The sequence below is a fragment of the Stylophora pistillata genome, chromosome 1 (genome assembly GCF_964205215.1).
Source record: "Stylophora pistillata chromosome 1, jaStyPist1.2, whole genome shotgun sequence".
Classification (NCBI taxonomy): Eukaryota; Metazoa; Cnidaria; class Anthozoa; order Scleractinia; family Pocilloporidae; genus Stylophora; species Stylophora pistillata.
The window spans coordinates 4,026,280-4,051,753 of NC_142519.1; the positions used below are offsets into that span (position 1 = coordinate 4,026,280).

At 41.4% G+C, this 25,474-nt stretch overlaps 2 protein-coding genes across 3 annotated transcripts in view; one reads left to right on the plus strand and one right to left on the minus strand.

Moving 5' to 3' along the window:
* LOC148740890 (uncharacterized) overlaps positions 1–25,474 on the minus strand; it is a 244,651-nt gene that overhangs the window by 62,199 nt on the left and 156,978 nt on the right. The gene's annotated exons all lie outside the window — the stretch shown is intronic.
* LOC148740897 (fibroblast growth factor receptor 4-like) lies at positions 618–24,044 on the plus strand. Of its 2 annotated transcripts, none has more exons than XM_088754395.1 (14): positions 618–740; positions 5,323–5,483; positions 15,754–16,086; positions 16,336–16,635; positions 16,983–17,197; positions 18,856–19,315; positions 19,596–19,703; positions 20,077–20,258; positions 20,469–20,591; positions 20,999–21,069; positions 21,558–21,598; positions 21,992–22,091; positions 22,485–22,584; positions 23,224–24,044. In XM_088754395.1, the coding sequence occupies exons 2-14, from the start codon at positions 5,363–5,365 to the stop codon at positions 23,266–23,268; spliced, it is 2,199 nt and encodes a 732-aa protein (XP_088610521.1). In that variant the 5' UTR covers positions 618–740; positions 5,323–5,362; the 3' UTR covers positions 23,269–24,044. The 2 variants fall into 2 exon arrangements, with proteins under 2 accessions (XP_088610521.1, XP_088610515.1); XM_088754389.1 differs by lacking the exon at positions 618–740 and adding an exon at positions 1,599–1,679.

A 25,474-nucleotide genomic window follows, 5' to 3' on the forward strand; every position in this document is an offset into this window, starting at 1 on the left:
TTGCATGAATGCAGATGATCACATAACAATTGAGTAATGGTTTTCTTGGCTGTAATGGCCGCTCACGAAAATATCCTAACATCGGTTAAAACCTGTTTTTCTATCAAATTCTGTGTTTTCTCTTGGCTTTAAGGAATGCGTGACAGGTATCGACTTTAAACCAAAAAAAGCTCAATCTCGTAAATTCTAGAGGACTCGTCTATCACAAAGGCGACAGAGAAAGGAGCGTGAGTGGGCTATGAATTCGATAACAAGTAAAAAAGGATTGTTTTTTTTTTAATCTTAGATATTGAATAAGATATTGAGAGAAACACAGCTGGCCTTGTTGTTTACGATCATCCTACGCGTAGAGAGCTTTCCCCCGCACAAATCGTTCCTCGGCGCACACGCGCATCTTCCCGTCTCTTTTCTATGTCCACCAGACACTAATTTACAAATAGGACGATAGTAGCATTTTACAGTTTGATGAGAAATAGGCATTGCGAACATAATCTTTGATCTTGTTAAACTGTTGGCTTACCAGGAGCTCTCCAACTGTCATTTTCCTCCTACAACATCTGCACGCTGATTCATTTTCTATCAATAAAAAATGTGGTTCCGTATCACGGTTTATTTTTGACTCAGTAAAGTGCGCATGATTGATATTTTCTTTCGGACCTCGTTTTGTATGACAACCACTGGTTAATTCCACTACCTTTAAATGAATGGTACGCTAACAAGTCTTACCGTTAAATCTTAAGGTAAGTTTATGCATTTTTTACAAAATTTCGTTTTCAAAAGACGATTTCTTTTGCACCTTTTTCAGCCAAATGAGGTAACATTTAAATAAATAAAGGAAAACAAAAAATAAGAACAAAGTTTATTTCGATCGTGGTTTTGTGAACAGCGAAGGCAATAAAGTTAATTTTTCAAAAGGATTTGGGGGAACAATTTATTAAACAAAATCGTTTGATGCAGTACCTTACAGTGCTAGGATTTGATATTGATATGTGATGCGTAATTGTGCAATTGTTTTGAGACAACTGGTGAGATCGTCTCTTGTATGACTTTTTGTGACAAGTGTTAGTGGCCATGTTTTTACTTGAACATTAAGATGTAAATTCAGAAGGTTTGAATTTTGGCTGTTTATTCGTAATCATTTCTTTAATCTATAATAGACAGAGTCTAAAATGGGGCTAAAATTTGAGGCAATCCATGGATTTGTATACCTTTATTGCGAGCTAATGTAAAATAGTTGGATGAAATGTACACATGATGCAAAACGTGTTATTTCAAATTTAAGGTTCCCAAATTACTCCATTCGTAAACTGGAAGATCGATCTTATTACCAGTTATGTCAACCGAAGTCCGTCAGGAGTGTGAATTTGAGCACGAACTTAAATATGATGCACCTATTCTGTTCATCCTTCCTCTGGCTCAACATTAGTGTACATTTGATCGCTTTCATTGGGATGAATTTTAGTCCAGTGACTAATAATTAACCCTAAAAGTTAAGATAGGACCTTTTTCACAATAATTTATCTCGAGGGGGAATAATACATATTTTAACGACAGATCTTATTTTAGTAATGCAAATACTGACTGAAGTCTGATATGTTGTCAGACCGAATTCGAAATGTCATTTTTAGTTGCCGTCGTTCACATACCGAAAAAGAAAAGAGATCAGAGGGGTAAATGAGGTAAGCCAGTGGCCTGTTCCCAAGAAACAACTTGGCTTTTCTTTCTATCGATAAAATATTTGGAAAATATAGAACAATAACTGTTTAGTCTCGCGGGAAGAACGCATATGGTGGATAAAAACTGGTGACGTCAACATTTCGCTTTTAGAATAACAAACTCATAAACCCTCGAAGTTAACCGCCGTCGTTTTAATCTCAATTTATTGACGGTGGAATCTTCGAGTTTCAATGACTGGCATTCTTAATTTAACAAACATTTATACGTTTTGTCTCGCATTTATAAACGATAAGGGCTAGATCTTGTTTAGTAAAGCTCTTTGAACGAGTTCAATATTCATTCGCCTCCAAATTAATGAATATAGATGCAGTGAATCTTCCTCGAACTCCTTCTATAATGCATAAATTTCGTGAAGGTGTCAATGAAAGCGGAAGACATTTAAACTATATATGATCGTCACTTTTGTCTCTCGGTGAATTTTAAACTAAAAATGGTCAGAGAGAGGTTTCAAGTGAATGTTATCGCGATATAATTAATTATACGTTAATTTGAAATTTTGAAGCTTGCCAAAAATATCTAACCAGTAACGACTTTTGAGCTTGGCATTTATTTCTGGTTCGAGAGTCATTGCGGATAAAACTGCTCAGTCCCTAAAGGTGAATGACGCCTTGACAACCGCAGCGTAAGAGAGAAGTCGAAACTCAGACGGAGCAATTGGAATCACCCATTCGCATAATCTTGATTCTATCGATTCCTATTTGGACCTCATATTTGGCGCTTTCTTTCATTGAATGTTTCGATAAAAGCCGAAAAAAGAAGAAAAATTTTGTATAAATACCGTATTTATTCGAGTAATCAGAAATCCCGAATATATTCCGCCCTGATATAGCTGCATTTTAAAGATGAAATATTTACAAATGCTACATCATGATGTGGCGTTTATCTATTTGAATTATAGTCTCAAAAAGGTAAAAATGTTTAAGATCATCACATTCGAAGCTCAAAGGTATATGATCAAAACCGCCTTCCGGTTAGCTCAATGGATAGCGCTGGACTGTTGTGCGGGAGGTCGAGGGGTCAAGCCACGGCCGGACCAACACTCAAGGTCTTAAAATAATCGAGAAGAATTTGCTACCTTTCTATAACATCAAGTAACGGTTAGATATTCTAAGTCTTCTCGAATAGGGACGAATAAATAGAGGTCCCGTCTCCTACAGGGTTAGGGGTAGGAGACGTTAATTTCCCACGCACGAGATTACTGTGTGATGGATGTCCTTCCCTAGGGTGGGATGGGTGCGATTTAATGGGTGGACTACTCGCATGGATCGCATATGCTCCGTTCTAGTCCTGCCCTACCGCGGTAATGCAGTGAAATATGGTAAGAAACACGAGAACAATATACGGTTCTTCAGCTTATTCAAGCTTTGGAAATTTGCCTTTCTGGATAACGATGTTTTTCTTTTTGAAGTTAGTATACTTCCGTGCTCTTTCATTATGCTTCCCTCTAACATTCTCCCAATGCACAGTTTAATTTCTTTGTGAAAGCGGAGTACTTAACTGCTTAGCTAGGGAGTCTCTCTTCCTCTCTCCAGTTCCCTGTGTTAACAATTTATTTTCGGAGTTTGCGTTCAGGAAGTTTTTCACCAAGGTTGAAAGTTACCCACGTTCCACACGGCTTTTTTTTTTTTTTTTGTCTTCCAATTGCTTGTTTATCAACTATACTCCGATCGCGTTTACATCATTTTCCTTTGCCTCATCGCGCGTGTCATGCTAAACTGACTTGTACGTATGATGTCCTGGGACGACGCTATTAAAATTTACTTTGAAATACATTTTACCATACCATTTTTTGCAAGAAATAAATTTGATTTTAGATAAACGCCGATAGCCAAATTCGGAGTCTGAGCTGAAATTTGTAATAAAACGCTGCTTAGGAACAATGCTACCATACATAATAAAACTAAAACGTAGACAATGTCTAAACCCTACCAAAATTTGCATTTCCTATAGATAGATAGATAGATAGTTAATTGACTAAAAACATAGCAGCCACAGGCTGAATCACGTCTAGCTTACAATCACTAATATACGTTAATATGTATGGATGATGCACGATCCTCGCAGTAGATAGCGCTATTCAAGCAATAGCGAAAATCAGACCTGAAAAAAATCAGGCCTGAACGGGATTCGAACCACTGACTTCTGCGATACTAGTGCAGCCGCTCTACCAATTGAGCTAACAAGCCAACTAGGAGCAGGCCGTTAAGTTGATTCGTAATAAACCCGTGAAAGTGATCAATCAGATACAATGAAATATATGAAGTTCATATATTTTGAACTGCGGTATTAGATACGGATGATGCACGATCCTCGCAGTAGATAGCGCTATTTAAACAATAGCGAAAATCAGACCTGAAAAAAATCAGGCCTGTACGGGATTCGAACCACTGACCACTGAATAAGAAAACTATAAGAAAAAACTATTCGAACCACGAACCACTGAATAAGAAAACTATAAGGACCCTATAAAATGATATATAATTAAAAATATGAGTGCAATCAATCAAATGTCTAGATATAAGATATGATTACCAAGGAACGTTCAGTTGTACACTACTTTATCGTCAAATGAATCATTATCGACCTCTCAACATCGACTATTGGTTGCATCTCGACGACAATCGAATGCATTAAGTTTCAATTTCATCTTCCAAAAAGGGAGTTCGTATACAGGGGACCACTTTCAGGGTCAGTTTAGCGGCTGGACATCTCTCCGTTAGCAGATACATTTTTGCCAGTAAAGTGAGATTTTATTTCTATGAGCCGAAAGTAACGCAACCAAAATGCCTCTTCCTTCAGATGTAGTCCTTCTGAGGCGGATAAAATCAAAGAAAAATATGAACGAAGTCGTTTATTATAAGCATCTGCTAAATATAAGCGATAGGGATCTTAAGCAGTCAGGACGGCGACACCAAGAAGTCGATTAAAAAATGAATTTCGACTTTTAATTAGAATTTCGAAAATGGCTGCGTGTGTTTACCATCTCTTACGGCGCCAGGCCTGAACTTCTGCATAACGTATATTAGAAGCGTTAAGTTCCAAATGTAAATTACAATAATTTGCCGTCGCGGTTTCCGTTCGCAGACGAAACAAATTTTGGTGATTTCACGTTATTGTTTTCAAAAGGACGGTTAAGAAATCTACAAAGTTTTAAAACGCACGTGCTGAGCTGTTGTTCTGTCCACTTGATGTTTTGTTTTGCCACGTCCTCGTTGCCGTCGCTGTCGTGGTTTGCCTAAGGTCCCTTTTTTATCTGAATCGAGATGCGGCCGACAGTGATGTCACTGTAAAATGTTGTGAAGGATTTACATTCCTTGACGTAAGGACTAGTAGAGATTCAGATGTGCAAATGTTAAACAAAAAATTTTGATTATTTCTTATTAAAACTAGTGGGTTGGGCGTTATTTTTTATTAATTATAAGGGTACATCGTGTCCGTTGGCAGGCTACTTAGCTTATTCAAGCTTACGACTCCGAGAAAGTGGTTTTACTCTGTCATGAAGAGTCCACTCGCCCGATACAAAGTATACAGTACTACGTTCTTCTAAGAAAGGAACTTATTTTAAATAAACAATCCCATCTACAGGTCATTCCAAACATCCACGCAACAAATTTGTCAACGTAGCATGATGATGGGTTACTTTTGGCTTCGAGGAGCTTTAACATGTTTTGTGCTATTGACTGTTACCGGCGCTTTATGGAATCTTCCATTTGTCAGAGGTGAAACGTGCAATCCCAGTATAAAAAGTAAGTAGTTAAACGTCCTTGTCAAAGAGCAAGTAGACGCGAATGCTTTTCTTGTATGTATAAGCATGAATATGTATATGTACAGGAAGTGTAAAATGGCTACCACACAAATAGCTTTAAGAAAGAGGCTGAAGAGGATGCAGGTATCTTCTTCAAAATGTTTCGCATGTGTAGAGAAGAGAGGAAGAGGATAAAGACTCAAATGATTCAGCGTTTGTACGGCTTCAATCGTCTGACGATCGCAGCGCAAGCTGCGTGAAACTCAGAGTAACGGTGAAACGATTTTCCTGTCTTTAATTTATAACCGCTAAATAAATATATAACAAGTTAAAGGGCCTCGAGCCAACAGTGATGCTGCGTCAGAAGGATCCAAAGGGATTCACAGTCCAAACCTCGATAAATAATAGGAAAAATATTGTAGTACACGAGGACGGACAACCTCGAGCTAAGAAAGACATGTACTCAAATAAAAAGTCTAAGAAAGTTTAATAAAAACGTTTCGGTCCGAGACCTTCATCAGTTGTAATACAATGACTTACAAATTCCTTAAATGGAGTTATATAGGGCGTGATGACATATATCAACAAACAGTAATACTACGCAAAAAATTATCACAATAAAAAGAAATGGAAAAATTGTCGAATCCACTGAAAGTGTTAAGGAACCAGCGTTGACTTGAAAGGCGGGAATTGTACTAAAATTCCCAATTAACACTGAGACTGTGACCTTTGATGCCCGCCCAATTAGAAAAAATTATCCGCATTAATTATAGTTTATTCTTTGTTTGGAGTGAAATTCCTGGCGCTTATTCAAGCCGAAGGGTGCCAGAAAGAACATCTGTGCGCTCCAATATGCTTCTTTGGTAATTAGAAGTTTCTCGATGTTACCTGAATTGTTTACCGTCGCCTGCACTTGATCAATGCATTGGAATGAGAAATCGCTTAAATCATGTGTTGTTTTGTTGAAATGTACCGCTACTTCATAGGTCTTTTTCTTAGTGACCATAGCAGACTTGTGGTTGCGAAATCTAACTCTAAAGTCATTTGTTGTGGAACCAATGTATTGTAGGCGACATTTCTTGCACGAAGCCAAATAAATTATGTTCTTAGAATCACAGGAACGTTTCGATCGTATCTTGTAACTCTTGCCTGTTTGAAAACTTAAAAAGGAATTAGAATCAACCAAGAAGTTGCGACAAAGATCGCATCTTGTTCTATTACATTTAAAACATCCCTTGACCTCAGCAACCCCTTCGTTTTCAATGTTAGGGCCATAACGGGATGGCGGCAACAGTTATTTAAGGTTTTTAGATCTGCGAAAGGATGCTATGATGGAATTTAAAGGAAAAAGCTCTTTTAACTTCGGATTGGATTCCAAAATACCCAGATGTTTTTTAATGATGCGACTTATATCAGGTAAATTTGCATTAAATGTGGTCACAAATGGGAATAATTTCCTCTTAGATCTAGCATGAGTCCTAAGTAGATCACTTCTAGGTATGGTAGAGGCCTTACGAAACTAGTGATCCACTAATTTGGAAGGGTAACCCTGAGTAACCAGATATCCCTTGTATTCGGTTGTTCTCTGGGCAAGAAAAGCCATATATATATATATATATATCTATATAACTAACTGCAGACAGTACTGTTTCGGCCTTCTGGGCCTCATCAGTGCAGTGCTGATGCTAGGATGGAGGAGAACCAATATGGTCACCCCAAACGATCCAACCTTTGTGGTATCGTCTAAGTCATGCCAGAGTGCTCAAACTAGAGTACACTAGCGAGCATGCGCAATTGCAGAGCAATGACTCATCCTAGTTAGAGTGCTCAATTTGGACATGAAAGCAAAGCTTTGTATGCCAAAGAGCTATATCTAACTGCAGACAGTACTGTTTCGGCCTTCTGGGCCTCATCAGTGCAGTTTTTTTTATGTTTAAGGTGGACGGCCGGGCCCCCGATGAAGGGCGTGTGCAATGCCCGCCGACCAACAGGACTAATCCCACCCATGGCTTGCGTGCAATGCCTTAGGGTTAGGGTCCACCAGAAACGAGGGTCACCAGACGCCAAACTCGCTGGGGAATCGAACCCCACCTCACAGAAACAAAAATTGGGTACACAGAACTAAAACGAACAAGGACAAACAGACCAGTGCAGTACACCAACAAAGGAGACCAGCACATGGACAACAAAACAAATACTCACGAAAGGCTACTGTGCAGTGCACCAACAAAGGATACCCAGCACAAGCAGCGGACAGACACACTTACAAAGTAGACAGAACGAACGATACTAGCCCAGTGCAGTGCACCAACGAAGGAGACCCAGCACATGGGTTACGAAACAGATACTAACAATTAGGCTACTGTGCAGTACACCAAAGAAGGAGACCCAGCACAAGCAGCACAAAGACACGCTCACTCAAGCAAAAGATCACACGTCACTCAAACAAAAGAAGAATGAGGCTACTGTGCAGTACACCAATAAAGGAGACCCAGCACGAGCAGCACCGAGACACACTCACTCGAGCAAAAAAGGAAACTAAATAACTACGGGGAGCGGGACTAAATGGAAAAGACAAGGGAGTCGTTTACCACTGAAGCTATGATGCCACGGGCGCCCCACTGACGATGGAAGACGCGACGACGCCTGTCAGACTTGCACCGCCTGAAGGAAATTGGTAAATAAAACTTCAGGCGGGCCTTGACAGAAGCAATCACCGCCACAGCGCCAGGACGAACGTTACGGAAACGGAAATCGTTCCTACTCCGCCAAATACAAAACTTAGAAACATTGAGCAGATAGACAAAGACACGCGGGACAGAAACCAGTTCACTAGAGTTGAAACCAAAAAGGACGTGACGTAAAGAGATGGCAGGACACATAGGAGAGAAGGAAAACAGCAAGGACTGGACCCAGGCGAGAACACTCTGAGCAAGTGGACAGTAGAAGAACAAATGCTTGAGTGACTCGACCGTGGGTCCACAAAAACATGAGAGAGGAACAGATAAACCAAAAGAGGAGAGACGCCGGGCGGTGTACAGGACGCCGTGCGCAATCTTCCAATTTAGGTCGATGACACGACGGTCAAGATAAAAGAAGGATAGGGCACGCCACGTGGCAGGCCAGTCAAGGTTGGGATAGATGAATAGAAACTTAAGGACACAATAAGGCTGGACCATGTTCTCAGAGAGAAGATATAGGTAGCAAGACTTGGTAGACATAGTAAGAACGGGAGAACAAACAAGAGGGCATGAAGAGCCGTAGACTAAAGAGTTTTTTGACGTGGCGAACGCCCCGTCGAGCTTACGCCAGGCCAAAACCAGAGCTTGATAGAAGGGCGGCAAGACCCTGAAGTCGAAACTAAAAGGACGAGAAAACACAACAAGAGGAGAGACACCAAACAAAGAGTTAAACCAAAAGGACATGAGAGCGACCCAACTGGATGGGGAGGAGACGAATCTCCTCACCCATTGACCAAGGAGGGCCCTCACCTTGGACTGAATATTAACCACAGAAAAACCACCAAAAAGGGGAGATTGAACCACGGCCGAACGGGAGACGAGCTCAACCTTGCCAGACCAGAAAAACGAGAAAACAAGACGGGAAAGCTTCGCCTCCACCCAGGCCGGCATGTGGATAAGAGAGGCCACATACCAAACCCGGGAGAGGGCGAGAGCGTTAATGACTAGGGCCTTGCCATGAAAAGAGAGAACACGAGAACGCCAAGACTTGAGAACACGGTCCACCGCATTAATGCGAGGACGCCAGTTGTCTTCATCAAGGTTACCGGGGCCGACAAACACCCCCAGCACCTTGAGCTTAGCAGGAGACCAGTCAAAAGGAACCGGGGGGTCCGTACGACCCCGCCAACCACCCAACCAGAGACCCTTGGACTTAGAAAGGTTGATCTTAGATCCAGAAGCTAGTTCAAAAAGCTTGTAAGTCTCAAGGGCAGCCAGAATGCCAGAATCAGTGGTAAGGATTAAATATGTATCGTCCGCGTACTGCGAGATGGGAGACAGTACGGGACACCCAGGGAGAGACAGACCCTTGATACGGGGGTCTGCACGGATACTACACGCAAGAACCTCAGACACAAGAACATATAGGAGGGGAGAAAGAGGGCACCCCTGCCGGACACCACGAGAAAGGCTAAAGAAAGGAGTCAGGAACCCATTCACATTGACCGCGCTTTGAACATGAGTATAGAACAAGTCGACCCACGCGACAAAGGAAGGGCCAAAGCCCATGGTGACAAGAGTGGACCGCATGAAACCCCAATCCACACGGTCAAAAGCCTTCTCTTGATCGAGGGACAGGATGGCGACAGGGGTGCCAGAAGACTCAGTATAGCTGACAACGTCTCTAAGCAGAGCAACATTTTCTCCGATAAAACGGCCGGGGACTCCGCATGTTTGATCTCGGCTGACAACGAGGTGTATTACCCGGAGGAGACGCCCAGCTATGGCACGAGAAGCAAGTTTATAATCCACGTTTAGAAGAGATATGGGCCGCCAATTTTTGGGGTCAAGGCGGTCCCCCTTCTTGAAAGACAGAGTGATGATACCTCTGCGCTGAGAGAGGGAGAGAAAACCAGAGGAAGAGCATTCATTAAGAACAGAAACAAGATCAGAGCCAACCACGTCCCAGAAACGGAGATAGAATTCCATAGGCAGGCCGTCTAAACCAGGTGCCTTGTTACGAGCCATGCCCTTGAGAGCGACGAGGACCTCTGATGATGTAAGAGGGCCCTCACAACTGTTGGCCTGATCTTGAGAGAGAACAGAAGACAAATTTTCAAGAAGAGAAGATTGAACATGAGGGTCAGTAGGAGAGGCTGTATAAAGACTAGAATAGAAGGAACCAAGAGACGCACAGAGATCGGCAGAAGACGAGACGATAGAGCCATCAGGCTCTCTCAGCGCAGAGATATGACGGTCAGCGGAACGTTTTTTCTCGAGACGAAGAAAATACTGCGAGGAAGACTCACCCTCCTCAACCCATCGGACTCTCGCACGCACCTGAGCCCCCCTCGCAGCATGGGAATCAAGCCGGGCAAGCTCAGAACAAGCAGACCGCCAAGGGTCAATGCAGGAAGTAATTCCAGAATCAACTTTGGCCTGAAGATGCTGGACAAGACGTACCAGGGCATCTCTGGATGAAGATGTTGTGCGGGCTTTATTTGCACAAAAGCGGATAGTAAGCCCCTTGATTTTACTTTTCCCACGATCCCACCACTTAGCTAGAGAAGGAAAGCGGGGGATGGCAAGGCGCCAAGCAGACCATTCATCACGGACTAGTTGCCGATAGTCCGGATCGTCGAGGATGGAAGTATTCAGCTTCCAGTAGCCTGGGCCAGGTGGAACGGCATCGGGAACAGACAGAGATAAACACAAACCGCGATGGTCCGAGAACGGACACACATACACGGAACAAGACGACACTGATGGGACCCACGCAAATGGGACCCCAAAAAGGTCAATACGCGACGCTAAACTGCCATTCCACCTGGTCCAGGTGAACCCAGGAGTAGTGGGGTGGAGATAACGCCAGATGTCAATGACGCAGGACGCCTCAAAAAGATGGTTTAGTGTGGGAGAACTATCTCCAGACAAGGAGGCGGGGTCTGGGCCACGCCTATCTCGAGCCCTATCAAATACAGCATTGAAATCTCCAGCAAGGACCGTAGGGATGGAAGGGTCGATCCTTGAATGAAGGCCATCGAAAAACAGGTCTCGTGCAGGGTTGCAATTAGGAGCATAGACACAGACAACTCGGAAAATTTTATCATGAAACGAGAATTCACATTGTAAGAAACGACCATCAGCAGACCAAGACTTTAGAAGGGAGATAGAGGGACGATAGAGAACAACACACCCACAAGAGTGAATAGAACCCGGGGCTAGCACAGACAAGAAACCAGACGAGGAAAACCACGATGAACATTCAGTTAAGGAAACACAATGAGTCTCCTGAAGGCAGATAACATCCACCTTCACCGGGAGAGAGCGCAACCATTGCACGAGACCATCACGCTTCGACCGGTCCCTGATGCCATTGACATTCAAAGTAAGGAGAGACAAAGCCATGAGGAAGAGATGGATGACCCTCATGAAAGCCAGGGCTGGGGCTGGGGCTGGGGTTTCCCCTTCCTACTGGGAAGATTGGGGACAGCCCTCGTACGCTTAGAGACCGTACTCGCCAACTGAGTATGAGAAGGAACCATGACACGTTTCTTAGAGCGTTTCCTGGAGACAACTTCAAAACCGTCCGATGACATGCTCCTCGTGAGAGGAGAGGAGAATTCAGAAATATCAGGAGACTCTGAGCCCTGAACAGGGGTAGAGTCCTGAGAGGAGAATTCGGTGATATCATCATCGACATTAGTGACACTTTGGCCAACACTAGTATTAGTGGTACTTTGACCAGACTTAACTATTTTACTGGTACTTTGACCAAACTTAACTAATTTACTGGTACTTTGACCAGACTTAACTATTTCACTGGTACTTTGACCAGACTTAACTAAAGAACTGGTACTTTGACCAGACTTAACATTATCAATAAATAATTCACCGGTACTTTGACTGGAATTAACTAAAGTACTGGTACTTTGACCAGACCTAACATTATCAATAACTATAGGACTGGTACTTTGACCAGACATAACACTATCATTAACTAAAGGACCGGTACTTTGACCGGACTCACTATTATTAACTAAACTGGTGTTTTGACCAGCGATACTATTATTAGGAACACTATTTATTTCTGAGGCCTCAGATTGTTTAGGAACGTTATTTAGATTACTGATTTCATTATTACTGGCTTCGCCAGGAGTAGAGATAACCATTTCTTCAGACGGAAGATCAACAGATTCGTTGGGTGGACAAGGAACGTTACCCGGCAGATTTGCCACATCACCAGAAGAAATGGGCGGGAAATCAGCGGCCGGGGGAACAACATAGGGCGTAGAGCCCCAGACATTTCCGGTACGGCGGGAAGGGCAGTTACGGGCGAGATGACCAGCTTCCCCACATTCCCTGCATTTTCCATTGAAGGGACAGTCAGCAGCTTTATGACCCATGGTTTTGCAGATAGAGCAGAATGGCTTGATACCACGATACCAAATGCGCACAGGGTAACCGTCAATGGTGATTTGTGCGGGGATAGGTTTCTCCATGGACATGGTCAGAATTCGCGATCCAGTAAGAAGATGTGGACGCCCCATGAAAGCCTGACGTTTGCAGAAGAAAACTTTGCCAAAGGTCTTGAAGTCCTTGCACAGGATCTCGTCATCCCCTTCAGCGGGGTAGTGATGGATATAGACGAGCGTGTGTGGACGATCGGAATTTGTGACACTACATTCCACACCATCGAGATTTATAAAACCGGACTCAACAAGACTCGCCATATCGTCAGGATCTTTGAAAGTGAGGCGAATAAGGCCTCCCGGAACGAACTGAACCGCAGATAGTCTATTAAGGTCAATTTCCTTTTCTAACATTTTAAGAACAGCTGGTCTAGGGTGGACCGTAACTGCCGCCGTAGCATGGACAACACAAGTTCTAGCACATATTAACATTTTGAAAAGGAATAGGAAGAGAGAAAAAAAACAAAAAGGAAAGAAAGGAGAGAAAAAAGACTACAACAATTGCCAAAAAAGGCAAAAAACCCACCAAGTTCAGCAAAGCTGAAACCTGGATGGGTTCCCAACAAAGTTCGGACCCACCGAAAAAAACAAAAAACGAGATGGGTGACCGAAAACAACAAGACAAAAAAGACTGGCGTTCCACTCCCGGCAGGTACTTAGCACAGTCGAATAAATTTGAAAAATGAGAGAATACTTACAAATCCTTTGCCCACGATGAGGTTTCGGACCAACACTTTCCCTTGCGAAGATGAAATCCCGCGTCAGGTAAGTAGGGCGCACACTGTTTTGACCTTTCTGGGCCTCATCAGTGCAGTTTTTTTTATGTTTAAGGTGGACGGCCGGGCCCCCGATGAAGGGCGTGTGCAATGCCCGCCGACCAACAGGACTAATCCCCCCCATGGCTTGCGTGCAATGCCTTAGGGTTGGGGTCCACCAGAAACGAGGGTCACCAGACACCAAACTCGCTGGGGAATCGAACCCCACCTCAACAAAAATTAACACACTCACACCAAAAATTGAACACACACACTCGATAACTTAAATAACTTAAACTACTTTTTAGTTTTCGTTTTTAGGTTTTAAATTTTTAAACTAATATTAAACTATTTCTTCGGAGTGTACTTTAGCACATGTCTAGGAGGACCATTTTGCGGGTTGAGAACAAAGGCAATTGAACCAGGAGGAACTTGAAGGTGTGATGTTAACCGTAGGAGGTCTACTCTATCACCTGAAAGGCCAGGAGGTGTGGATAGCAATTCGAGAATTTCACTTCTGGACTTGGAAGAAATGACTGACGAAACGGAGGGTGGCACGGTTATCTTATTAGCGACTGGTACGGAAATCGACTGGGTTGTATCCGTTGTAGCAGGCTTCTTTACAGTTCCTTTTGAAACCGGAGAAGACTGGGGAGCAGCGCGTTTACGGGAGACATTGTCTGATGGTACTTGGTCAACCGATGTGCAGGTTGGAAAACGGTCCTCGCTGGCCTCTTCAGACTCAGCAACAACGTCATTAGGGACGGGAGCAATTGTCTCAGCTGTCACATCATTTTCTTGAGCTACAGACGAGGGTATGTCCATCTCTACTGATGTGTCTACAGCAGGTTGAGCACCCACGGTCGCCTGACAGTTCCTAGCTAGATGTCCACCTTGACGGCATCGGAAGCATTTGCCCCTAAGGGGACACTCCGCCGACTTATGACCAACTTTATGACAAGTAGTACACTGGAGGGGTTGCCCCCTATACCAAATTTTACAGCGGACGCCACGGATAGAAATAAACGGTGAAATGACATTCCTAATAACCATTTGGACAATGCGTGACCCGGTGGACACTGAAGGCCTTCCGGGCCAAACCTGATTGCGAACAGATTTGACCGTACCATATGCGGACAAAGCTGTGCTGATGGCGTCGTTTGATCCCTCAAAGGGAAACCAAGAGACTACAACAGTAGTAAGCTGGGGAGGAGGAGGAGGGGGTTTAACCACCCTACACTCTACATCGCCCAACTTGATGACACCTAGCTCCTCAAAAAATAACTTAGCTGCATCGCCGTTCTCAGCAAAAGTGACTCTCGCAACACGGCCAGGACATGCCTGCACCGCAGCCACCCGATGGTCAGACTCACGGTCAAAAAAACCCAGCAACAAACCAACCGCTTCCGAGAAAAGTACCTCCTCAGGGAGCCCCTGACAGTCAACGTCGATGGTCCTATTAAAGGACACGACCATGCTGAAACTCGGACCCAACCCAAAGACAAGTCAGAGGGATGGGTGACCGAAACAGAGAAAAAGCAAAAAGGAAAGCAAGTTCGGATCGACCGAGAAATCCCAAAAAAGGGATGGGCGACCAAAACGGAACCAAAGAAAACAACCACTGCCAGGGAGGAAAAAGTCGCAAGTTTTCCCTCCCGGCAGGTACTCACTTATCCAACTCAGACCTCGAAAAACACCAGAACCAACTTCAAACTACAAGAGTATGAAGCAACACTGACCATGCGAGACCTGGGCCTCATCAGTGCAGTGCTCATGCTAGGATGGAGGAGAACCAATATGGTCACCCCAAACGATCCAACCTTTGTGGTATCGTCTAAGTCATGCCAGAGTGCTCAAACTAGAGTACACTAGCGAGCATGCGCAATTGCAGAGCAATGACTCATCCTAGTTAGAGTGCTCAATTTGGACATGAAAGCAAAGCTTTGTATGCCAAAGAGCTATATCTAACTATTTATATATATATATATATATAAATTTTGTATGCGAGGGAAACCCTGACCCTGTACACCCCAAGTAATCATAGTTAAATAGAATAAATGTTTCAAAAGAAAATTTGCCCTGAGCAGGATTTGAGCCCACGTCCCTCCTGTTACTAGTCAGGTGTGATGACCACTACACTATCAGGACAACCATGCTGGCAACACGGCAATCAAAGATGGGATTTACGTGATCGGAGACGTGGTCTCCCGGGAAATTTAACTTTTTCTACATATATATATATATAGAAGATAGATTTACTTATAATTTTTATCGTCGTTAGATTGGCCAGAGAAAGAGAAAAATGTATTATCGGTTTTTTTATAATCATTATTAATAATTTATTATCAATCTCTCTAACACAGTTAGACCCGTTGTAAAAATCTCTTCAAGTCCAGAAAACAGCAGTTTACCCATTGGTGCCACAATAACTCTGACTTGTACAGCGGAGCCAAGAGCGGAGGATAAAAAATTCGAAGACAGATGGGCCGATTATATCGAGTGGTATGATCCACAGAGTAGACAAGTTCGAGCTACCTGCCGACAGCCCTCAAACATACATGCTCCTAAACTTAAATTAAGCTGCCCATTGGTGCTTAAAAATTTGACAGTTGACAAATTTGGCAACTATACTTGCCAAGCTGGCAATGGTTACCTAAAACACTGCACAAGGACATTATTTGAAATAACGATAAAAGGTAAGCAATCTTATCATACCTCTACAAAGTAACAGACATCCTAGGTTTATAATGCAAGTGTGGGTGTCGCGCTCCTACACCTCCTCAGTCTTCTCGTCATCAAATTTCTCTTTAAGTGTAGTCCTCTTTGAGTCGGTTCTTACGGATGTCAAACGAGGCTTAGCCCCGACATCCTAGAGAATGGCCGCAAATTAGACAACTCTTAGCGTCACATGTATCCAAGTAAATTATTTTTATATCAATTTGCAGGTGCCCGTACACCTGAGATCGTTGAAGGTCCAGAGAACCAAAGTCGTGTCTCGATCGGTTCCAATGCTACCTTTAGCTGCACTGCTAAGGGCTTCCCGAGGCCTACAATCCATTGGATTAAAAAAAATGCTTCATATCCTTTACATTTTAACCCCAGAGCAAGAGTTATTCAAGACAACGGAGTGAGTCGCAGCCAGCTTTTCATAACGGGGGTAGAGATGGAAGATTACGGCAAATATCAGTGTACTGCCAATAACAGCATCGGAGTAGGCCAGTCACAAGAAGCTGTATTAAGCAAAGGTGAGACATTTTTGGAATGAAAAGGAATAGATAAAGATCTTAACGACGGTAACTGCAAGGAATTGACTTTTGGATCAAAATCGCGATGGTTTGGAATAAAATGCCTTTTTATCCTATGTACTTCTTACCTATTCTTCTGCTTCGTCTCCGTCTTTTTTTTTTTTTTTTCATTCTTCGTCAATTCATAATTCTGAATTTTAATTTTGCATTTACTATTATCATAATTACCATTACTATCATTAATATTATTTTTTTTTTGTAATCTTTATCATCACCGTTATTGTTCCCACGCTTAAAATCTGTGACTAAAGAAATCTCTATATTTTTTCACAATTCATCTACAACAGCACTTACTACCGCAGCCCCTGAGGAAGGAAAGCTAGAAAATTCAACATCTCAATCTACTACAACACTTACTCCTGCTGCCTCCGTGAATGGAAAGCCAGAAAATTCAGCATCTCAAACTACTAAAATCGCTGTATCATGTACTTTGGTGGTGGCTGCAATTATTTGTCTAGTCATTCGGTTTGTGTGGATTCGGCGTAGATATCGTGATAAAAAGGTAAATAATACGTTACGCGACATAATAATAATAATGATAATAATAATAATAATAATAATAATAATAATAGCAATAATAATATTAATTATGAGCTGTCCATGGCTGGAGAACAGAGAGTCTAAAGAGTTTGAGAAGACAACGAAGTACAGTCAACTGAGACTAGAGCTGACGAACCGATACCCTGAGTACAAGGTCAATCAGTATAACATCATCATGGATGTCCTTGGGGGCTGCTCGAAAGAGGTTGAGAGAGATATCAAAGAGCTTGTAGGAGACAAGTGTGAATCAATTATGCAACAAATGCAAAAGGCAATCCTGTCTAGTTCATTAGACATTGCTAGAATGTTCAAGCTGAGCGTTTAGACATCTTTAAGAATTTTGGACACCCATTTTGACAGAAATTTTATCTTGTACATTTTCGAGATTTTAATACATATCTTAGGGTTCCCATAGGAAAATGGATAGCTATATGAACGACACTTTTCAACTTATGAAGAGTTTTTATTTTGTAATTAAGACGTCCATAAAGCCTTAAGGATTTATTTTAGTTATTTATATATTTTTATGACACTCTTATCAAATCATTTTTAATCAGGTTTTATTTATTTTTTGTGTTGGTTTGCTTGCTTTTCCTTTTTTCCGTAAATTGTTGTGTAATTGTTGTCATAATTTTTAGTCGATGCTGTGGCTGGTTACGGTTTGCCGCCCAGCCTTAGCTTTTAATCTCTACTCTGGGCATCCAGACGTTTGTACTGCCAATAATAGTAGTAATAATAATGATAATAGTAATAATAATGATAATAGTAATAATAATGATAACAGTAATAATAATGATAATAGTAATAACAATGATAATGGTAATGATAATGATTATAATAATGATAATAGTAATAACAATGATAATAGTAATAATAATGATAATTCAAACAACAAACATATGAAATACATATATATGAACTGCGGTTATGAAACGTATATGTGCACGATCCTTCGCAGTAAAGCACTATTTAAGCAATAGTGAAAATCAGACCTGAAAAAAATTCAGGCCTGTACGGGATTCGAACCACTGACCTCTGCGATACTAGTGCAGCGCTGCACTAGTATCGCAGAGGTCAGTGGTTCGAATCCCGTACAGGCCTGAACTTTTTTCAGGTCTGATTTTCACTATTGCTTAAATAGTGCTTTACTGCGAAGGATCGTGCACATATAAATAATGATAATAGTAATAATAATGATAATAACAATAATTAAAATTTGCTAGACTCTGCATCTTGCCTAACAAAGTATCAAAGATCGATGACACGCGAAAAACGCACCCTTCATGGCTGGTCAATCCTAACATTCCTTCTTATGCCAGCATAAGCAAGATTGCGTATAATGGTTGTCGTTAGTTCGGCTGAAACTTAGAGTAAGGCTATGGAAAACGGCAACTTCTTGTTTTCTCCTCCAAATTATCCTTTCCTCCACTTTGGTCTTATAAACAGCTCATGCAGAAGGATTCGGGGGCTTGCTCGCCCCGTTTTCACAGAGTTTATGGAGCCGTTCAATCAAAAAGAGGGTTGTATTTCTTACTTACATACCTTCAAATTGTCCATTTGAGGGTCATCGTAATGAAAGATGTCTATCATAATTGCCTTTTGCCCTCAATTAAATGACAGGGCAGGACACATGCGAGAAAGGTGTATTTAGAAAAAGACAAGTACTTGCCAAACGGGATACAAGACCTTGAAAACGACTGGTCGCCCAATACCCAAACCATCAAAAACCCCGAGGAATGGCATCCGTTAGTGGGGGACGGAGTAGGGAAAAGAGGGCTTCCAGATGGAAGCGAGCAGGATGATACGATGCAAGATATAGAAGAAAAAGGTCAAGAGAGATTAGATTCGGGTGAGAAGACGGTTGGCGCTGACATTTTCAGAGCTGATAAATGTGTTGACCTGGGTGTCGACGCGCAGCAAGTGATATCGTCTAAAGAGACCAAAGAAGGATGTGAAAACTTGGAAAATCTTGAAGTATTCGATGAAATACTCGGTGAAGGCGAATTTGGAATCGTCTACAAAGGTCGCTATGGTGGGAAAGACGGAAACATGACAGATGTAGCTGTTAAAAAGCTAAAAGGTACGTACACGACGTCAAAATGTCAAGTTGTTAATTCCTAAGTGCAGTAGTATACCGCTGAATTGATTTTTATTTCTGGAAGCTATGCACCATCTTACTTTTTCGCCATTTTTCCTTTTGCCAGAAACACCCATAAAGTCTGCTTTTGTCTCTTCTGAGCGCTCTCTGCAGTCTCGCTACTTTTCAGTCCATTCATCATATTTTTACCATAGCCAAGCAATTTTACATCATCAGTATTAGCAGTATGAGTCCCCTTGCTTTTTTCTCTATGCCACTATAGACCCTTGTGCTATTGCCAAAGAAACCCTGTTTAATGAGATAAAGACCTTGAAGCATGCTGGGAAACATCCTAATATTGTTACTTTGATTGGTACGCGGATAGAGGGAGGTAAGTCAGTTTTCGACGATGCAACTTCTTAGAAATACAGGCATGTTAACTTGGTAATTGACGGTCCAATAAGATAACGTTTCATCCGTATGTAAGATCAGTTCGATAAGTGCATTTATTAATGTTATGATTAAAGAAAAATAAGTCGACTTAATACGTGTTATGCCAAAAATCTGTGCTTCTTGATCAGAAACCATTTGATGCTAGGCTAAGTACTGATAGATTCATATGGAATCTCTTTCTTGGTTTTTTTGGGCACAACCTTAACTTATTTTTACTGTCAAAATCACCTTTTGATCACCTTCAGAAGCAAATAATCTCCAATTAACTTCTTTTGTTAACTTTTCTACCTGCGTTGCTCTTCTCTTTCTAGGAGAGGTTCTTGTGGTCACTGAATTGATTCATGGCGGCAGTCTGGAAAATCTTTTAAAGGCCAAGAGGGCTCCAGGGGAAAACAACAATTATCATAAAGTCTGCTGTAAGCTTAATGACCGGCAGCTGGTTACAATTGCATTTCAGATTGCCGCGGGAATGCAGTACTTAGAGGAGAGAAAGGTAAGACCCACTGACAGTGCCAGAAATGTTGAGGTAACTTTGTTTACCTTCCATAACAGATGAACGCTCTCAAGTGATTATAAACAGCGCTAAATATAACGCTGGCAGCTCGAGGTTGCGGAGGACACATTGGGGATCTTTTTCACTTTGCACTCAAGCATTCGCGAGTGTCTGCTATGCTAAAGAGGTATAAATTATCTTCTCTCACAGTTCGTTCATCGTGATCTGGCAGCGAGGAATATTTTAGTTGATGCCAACTTGGTGGCTAAAGTTGGAGACTTTGGATTGGCCAGGGACATATCCGATGCTGGTATATACACCATAACCTCCAACGTAAGTACGCTTCGCAATCAGTTTCAACGACTAAACAAAAAAATCAACAAACCGAAATGCATTTTAATTGATGCCCTTCCATAGTATAAAGGAACACACTGAATTAATTCCCTCCCAGCGAACTGTGTATTACGTTCACTTATTAATTATTATTAATTTTTGTACTGATAATAATGACAACAACAATGATGATAACAATAATAACGGCCAAGATATCTACCCCCTTGGATTTTACTGGTAATAAAAAATAATTAGAAAATTAAAATATATCTTAACGTTGAAAAAGAAATCGCACACACGTACTGAATGCATCCTTCTGTTTCATGAGTCAGCCTCTTCTCAGTCTCAAAGGGCCTTGACTCTACCACAAACAGGACCTTGCTCACATGAATCTGTCTTTTCAACAGGGCAAGGTTCCATGGAGATGGTCGTCTTTAGAATCTCTGCGAGATCTGCATTTTACATCCATGAGTGATGTGTGAGTTAATTTTTGTATTTTAATACTTTCAGATAGCTGTCTCTTAATTAAGAACCGGAGGTATTGCTTAGCACAATGGATTTCCGAATAAGTCATCTGCCTGCTGCTCTACTATTTTCCTTGGAGCATTACCATGGTTACATCTGGACTTTATTTTATGTTGTTCGCTCGTCTCTATGTACATGCGCGGTGTATGTTTACCTATTTGCATTTATGGACACACCATGAAAACTTAGCATGACATAAGTAACTTCTTCTTTCAAATGGACAATTTTATGCTCATTGTAGTTGATTGAAATCTATATCAGGGGCGAGATCCGACAGGAAAGACGGCTAAGTCTTAAGTGATGCAAATATTCATTAAACACTCAAAGAATACGACGAGACTTGATCTTTAATCAAGTCAGTGCTAATCTTCCTTACCAGAAGGTCATCAGCTTCTTTTCCTAACTCATTAAAGTTATTAAAGCATTGATGCATATTTTCAGGTGGTCATTTGGTATTGTCTTATGGGAAATTGCCACGTACGGTAAGTGTCGTGTCATATTATGTGCGACACCCTATGAGCTATAAATCATGTTCTCGTCATGAGTTACCAATCCATAAAGCAGCCCAAAGCTAGGAAGGCTCCTCTGTTAAGGTAACTATATAGAAACAAGCATCTTCATTTAGAAAGATGCGTATTGCCAGTCAGTCGAAATTAGACAAGATTAGGAGCCCGCCATACGGCTACTAAACAATATATTCGTCCTACATTTTTTTTCTCCAAGCTGCGCTTAATTTTGTATTTGTAAATGAGCAAATTAAGTCTTTACGAGTCTGTATTTTTCCTAAAAGTTACTTCTGAAATACTTATTGTCTCAGATCCTTGTCTCGACAACCGAATTATTTAAATCATAATGATCTTCTTTCTACCAAACAGGTGAGTTGCCATACCCTGACATCTCATCACCAATTGCCTTCGTAAGTCGACTGGCTACAGGATACCGAATGCCTCGTCCCGACCAATGCTCCGAAGAGCTGTAAGCTTCAAAGTCTTGTATAATGCCGATAGAAAATGAATTGAATAATTGATAATTTTGTAGAAGGCTTCAAATAATGGAAAGTTTACTTGCCATATTTTAGAAATGATTGAAAAGCATTTTACTCTTCGAGGATAGTCTTGCAAGATTCTCTGACACACACTTTTTCTCGTTGAAAATCGAGACGATGCATGGAATGAGTCGTTATGATTTAAAAAAGATTTGCATATCAAATCAAATGTCACACTCGGCAAATCAGTGATCTTTCCAATGCTCATTGTCATGAGTTTAAAGTCCCCCTTTACACCCCTTTTCAGGTTTGATACGGTCAATCTAGATGCTGATAGTGTCAGCTTCAGGAAAACGTTAACTAATAGTGCATTCAATTTTCAGATATGAGCTAATGAGTTCTTGTTGGAAAGAAAATCCTATGATGAGACCAGCCTTTTCAGAGATCGCCCACCAGCTGAAGACTTTTTTGCGAGAAGTGAAGGTAATTAATGGTTGAAGGCTGATAGTTTCTAAAGAAACTGTTTGGGGCTGCGTCGGTGGGGATAACGAAATAATTTGGATATATCAACAAAGTTGAAATGGTAAATTAGCCTCCGTTACGATTACAAAAGCTGACGTTTCGAGGGTTAGCCCTTCATCGAAGGGCTCCGACGAAGGGCTAACGCTCGAAACGTCAGCTTTTGAAATCGTTACGGTGGCCAATTTACCATTTCAACTTTGTTAATTAATGGTTGCATTTACAAGATTTCCATTTCTTCCCTTGAGTATCGCCTTTCTTAAAACCTGATCTGTCCTCTTCTTCCTCCTTCAATTTTTTTTGATCGATGATTCAATATACCCTTTCATGGACTCCTCTGTCACCCTGTCAGTCCCTCTGGTAAACCTTTTATTTTCAACCCCTGCCATGAATACATTCATCCATTCGCAACCATAGTCATCCATCCGCTTCCTTGTCTGTCTGTCCATCTGTCGACATCTGTATGACTGTCCGTTCATTCTTGTATTTGTTCCTAACGTCATTCACTACTTTTGTTTAATTCATATAAGGCAATTGTTTATTTCCTTATTCACTTTTGTGAATTATCAATGGTTGACTGTTTATTCCAATGATTTATTTCAGAGGACATATGCAAATATCACAGAAGAAAACAATGGAGAGGCTTGATGACGTCCTGATGCTAAAGAAAAACCCTCATTTTATTTAATTAGTAGTAGGAAGAGAATCGCGATATCTCAAATAAGTGCATAGATGAATAAGGCCTAACGTATTTGACCCAGGTACCTACCACGCTCAAAAAATTTGATTCAATTTGTTTCCTTGTAAGAGAAGGTTCCGCACGTTTTCTTCACAATAGGTAGTGTAAATCGCAGTAAAGAATATACAGTGCGCCCGTCTAAGCACGCATCTATCCTAGCTTGTGAGCAGCTCCTCCTTAATAATTTTCTTCGCTCGCAGGAAAACTACACTTCTTTTGCGCTCAAGCCGCTTTCTACGTGCTTTACAGCAGAAGAGAGCACAGCCAATGCTTCTTACTTTATTAAATAAAAGATGGAACTTTTCAAAGATCATGACTTGCAAATGAAACCATAATTTCAAATCAGAGCTACAGAGAGCCGGAAGCGAGAAAACACACCCACTTACGAGAGATGTGTGTGACACTCGACAGAAGAGAGATATAAATTTCAGCATCGAACATCGTAACAAATATATTACTCTAAACAACTTTCCCAAGTAAAGATAATTATATTAACACGTAAACGAAGCTCAGGCATGAATAAAAAAAAAAAGGAAAGGAAAAACTATTTTATCATATTACAGCCAAAATAACGATAAAACGACTTTATTTGCGGTTGGCAAGTGCTTAAGTTTAATTACATGTTATTCAAGTGCCTATCTTCAAAATATTCTTCATTAAATACAAACTATTTACACCATCATAATTAGAGAATATCTGTCATATATTTATCATATGTGTATAAAAGTAATAAAACGACCCACAAAACGAGAAGATAAACGCAATAACCGACACTATAATTCAGGCAATAGTCTGGGTGCCAGGCCCTCATGATTAGCGCTGCAGGAAGAGGTTTGCCGAGGGTCTGGCAAGTGAGAGACCCCAGCAAACTTTTCGCCGGCTCACGTTGCCCAGGGCCCCATACTTTCCCGCGGACGAAGAGACACTTGCGCCGAAGCGTTTATAATGAGGGTTAACTCACAAGCTAATTAGTCAAATCATTAACATGTCTACTGGGAAAGGCTTGCTCAGCCTCATTACTATGCAACAAAAGATGCACCTCGACAATTATCAATCACTACATGAGGGCAGGCCATTATTGCGACAAACAAAATACACATAAATGTTTCGTGTTGATGTTTTCTGTCTTTTTCGAGTGTTGAAAATGTTTTGTACGTGAATTGCACTGCCGTTTGTTACTTCTCAATCTTTTTTTAATTTTTTTTTAATTTTGATCAAATACACCATAAGTTAAATTTGCTGAAACTGAACCTATCAGGGTTTTCTTTGGCGTTCAAATACGATAAATTTTGATCTTTTATCTTAGTAACACAACCTTTGTTCAAACAAAGACATCGCTGAAAGCTGCCGAGGCGCTTTACCGAGTCCTAAATATCTTTAAGAGGCTAAAATCCAAAGTTTCGGGACAAGATTTGACGGTATAGGTTGATGGTTACCGAAATACTCCAAGAAGTCTTAGTGTTAAAAGCTGTTATTCAAGCCTTATTACCGAGGATTCTAGAGACTGGCGACAAAGCTATCACAGAGAACACAAGAGAGCTATGGAAAGGAGGCTTTCGAAAGCAATGTTAAGACAAATTAAAAACTCCACCAAGATATCCCAACGAACCTTTTTCTATTTAGCGAGGAATAGCCAAACAAGAATGTAACCGAGGTAAAAGCCAAACACCAACGAACAGAAGTACTAAACTGAACAAGTAAACACAACAGCCGTTTAGTTTTTGGCCTTTTTTACAGCCTGGGAGTTGCCACGCAGTGACTGGTTAAAGACTCGACCCGTCTTGGTTGTCATCTTTGAACTGGACAACATCTGATCATATCCTCACCAGTTACAGCTGAATTGCTCATTTCACTTCTTTTAAATTCTTCAACAAAACATCTCACACGTCCGTGACGTCTGCTGACCGTCTGCATAATAATCGAGTTCTCTCCACCCATGGTTCTATTCTGTTTTTCTTCTGGTGTTTTACTGAATTATCTTTAACAATTTCGCATTCTTTTCGTCGAAATCATGTCCCCGCTTTCGTTTCCTTAGTCGGCAAAAGAAGATAATGTTCACCATGATTGACAACAGAAGGCAGGCCATTAAAGTAATCATGATTGTCCAATTGAGCT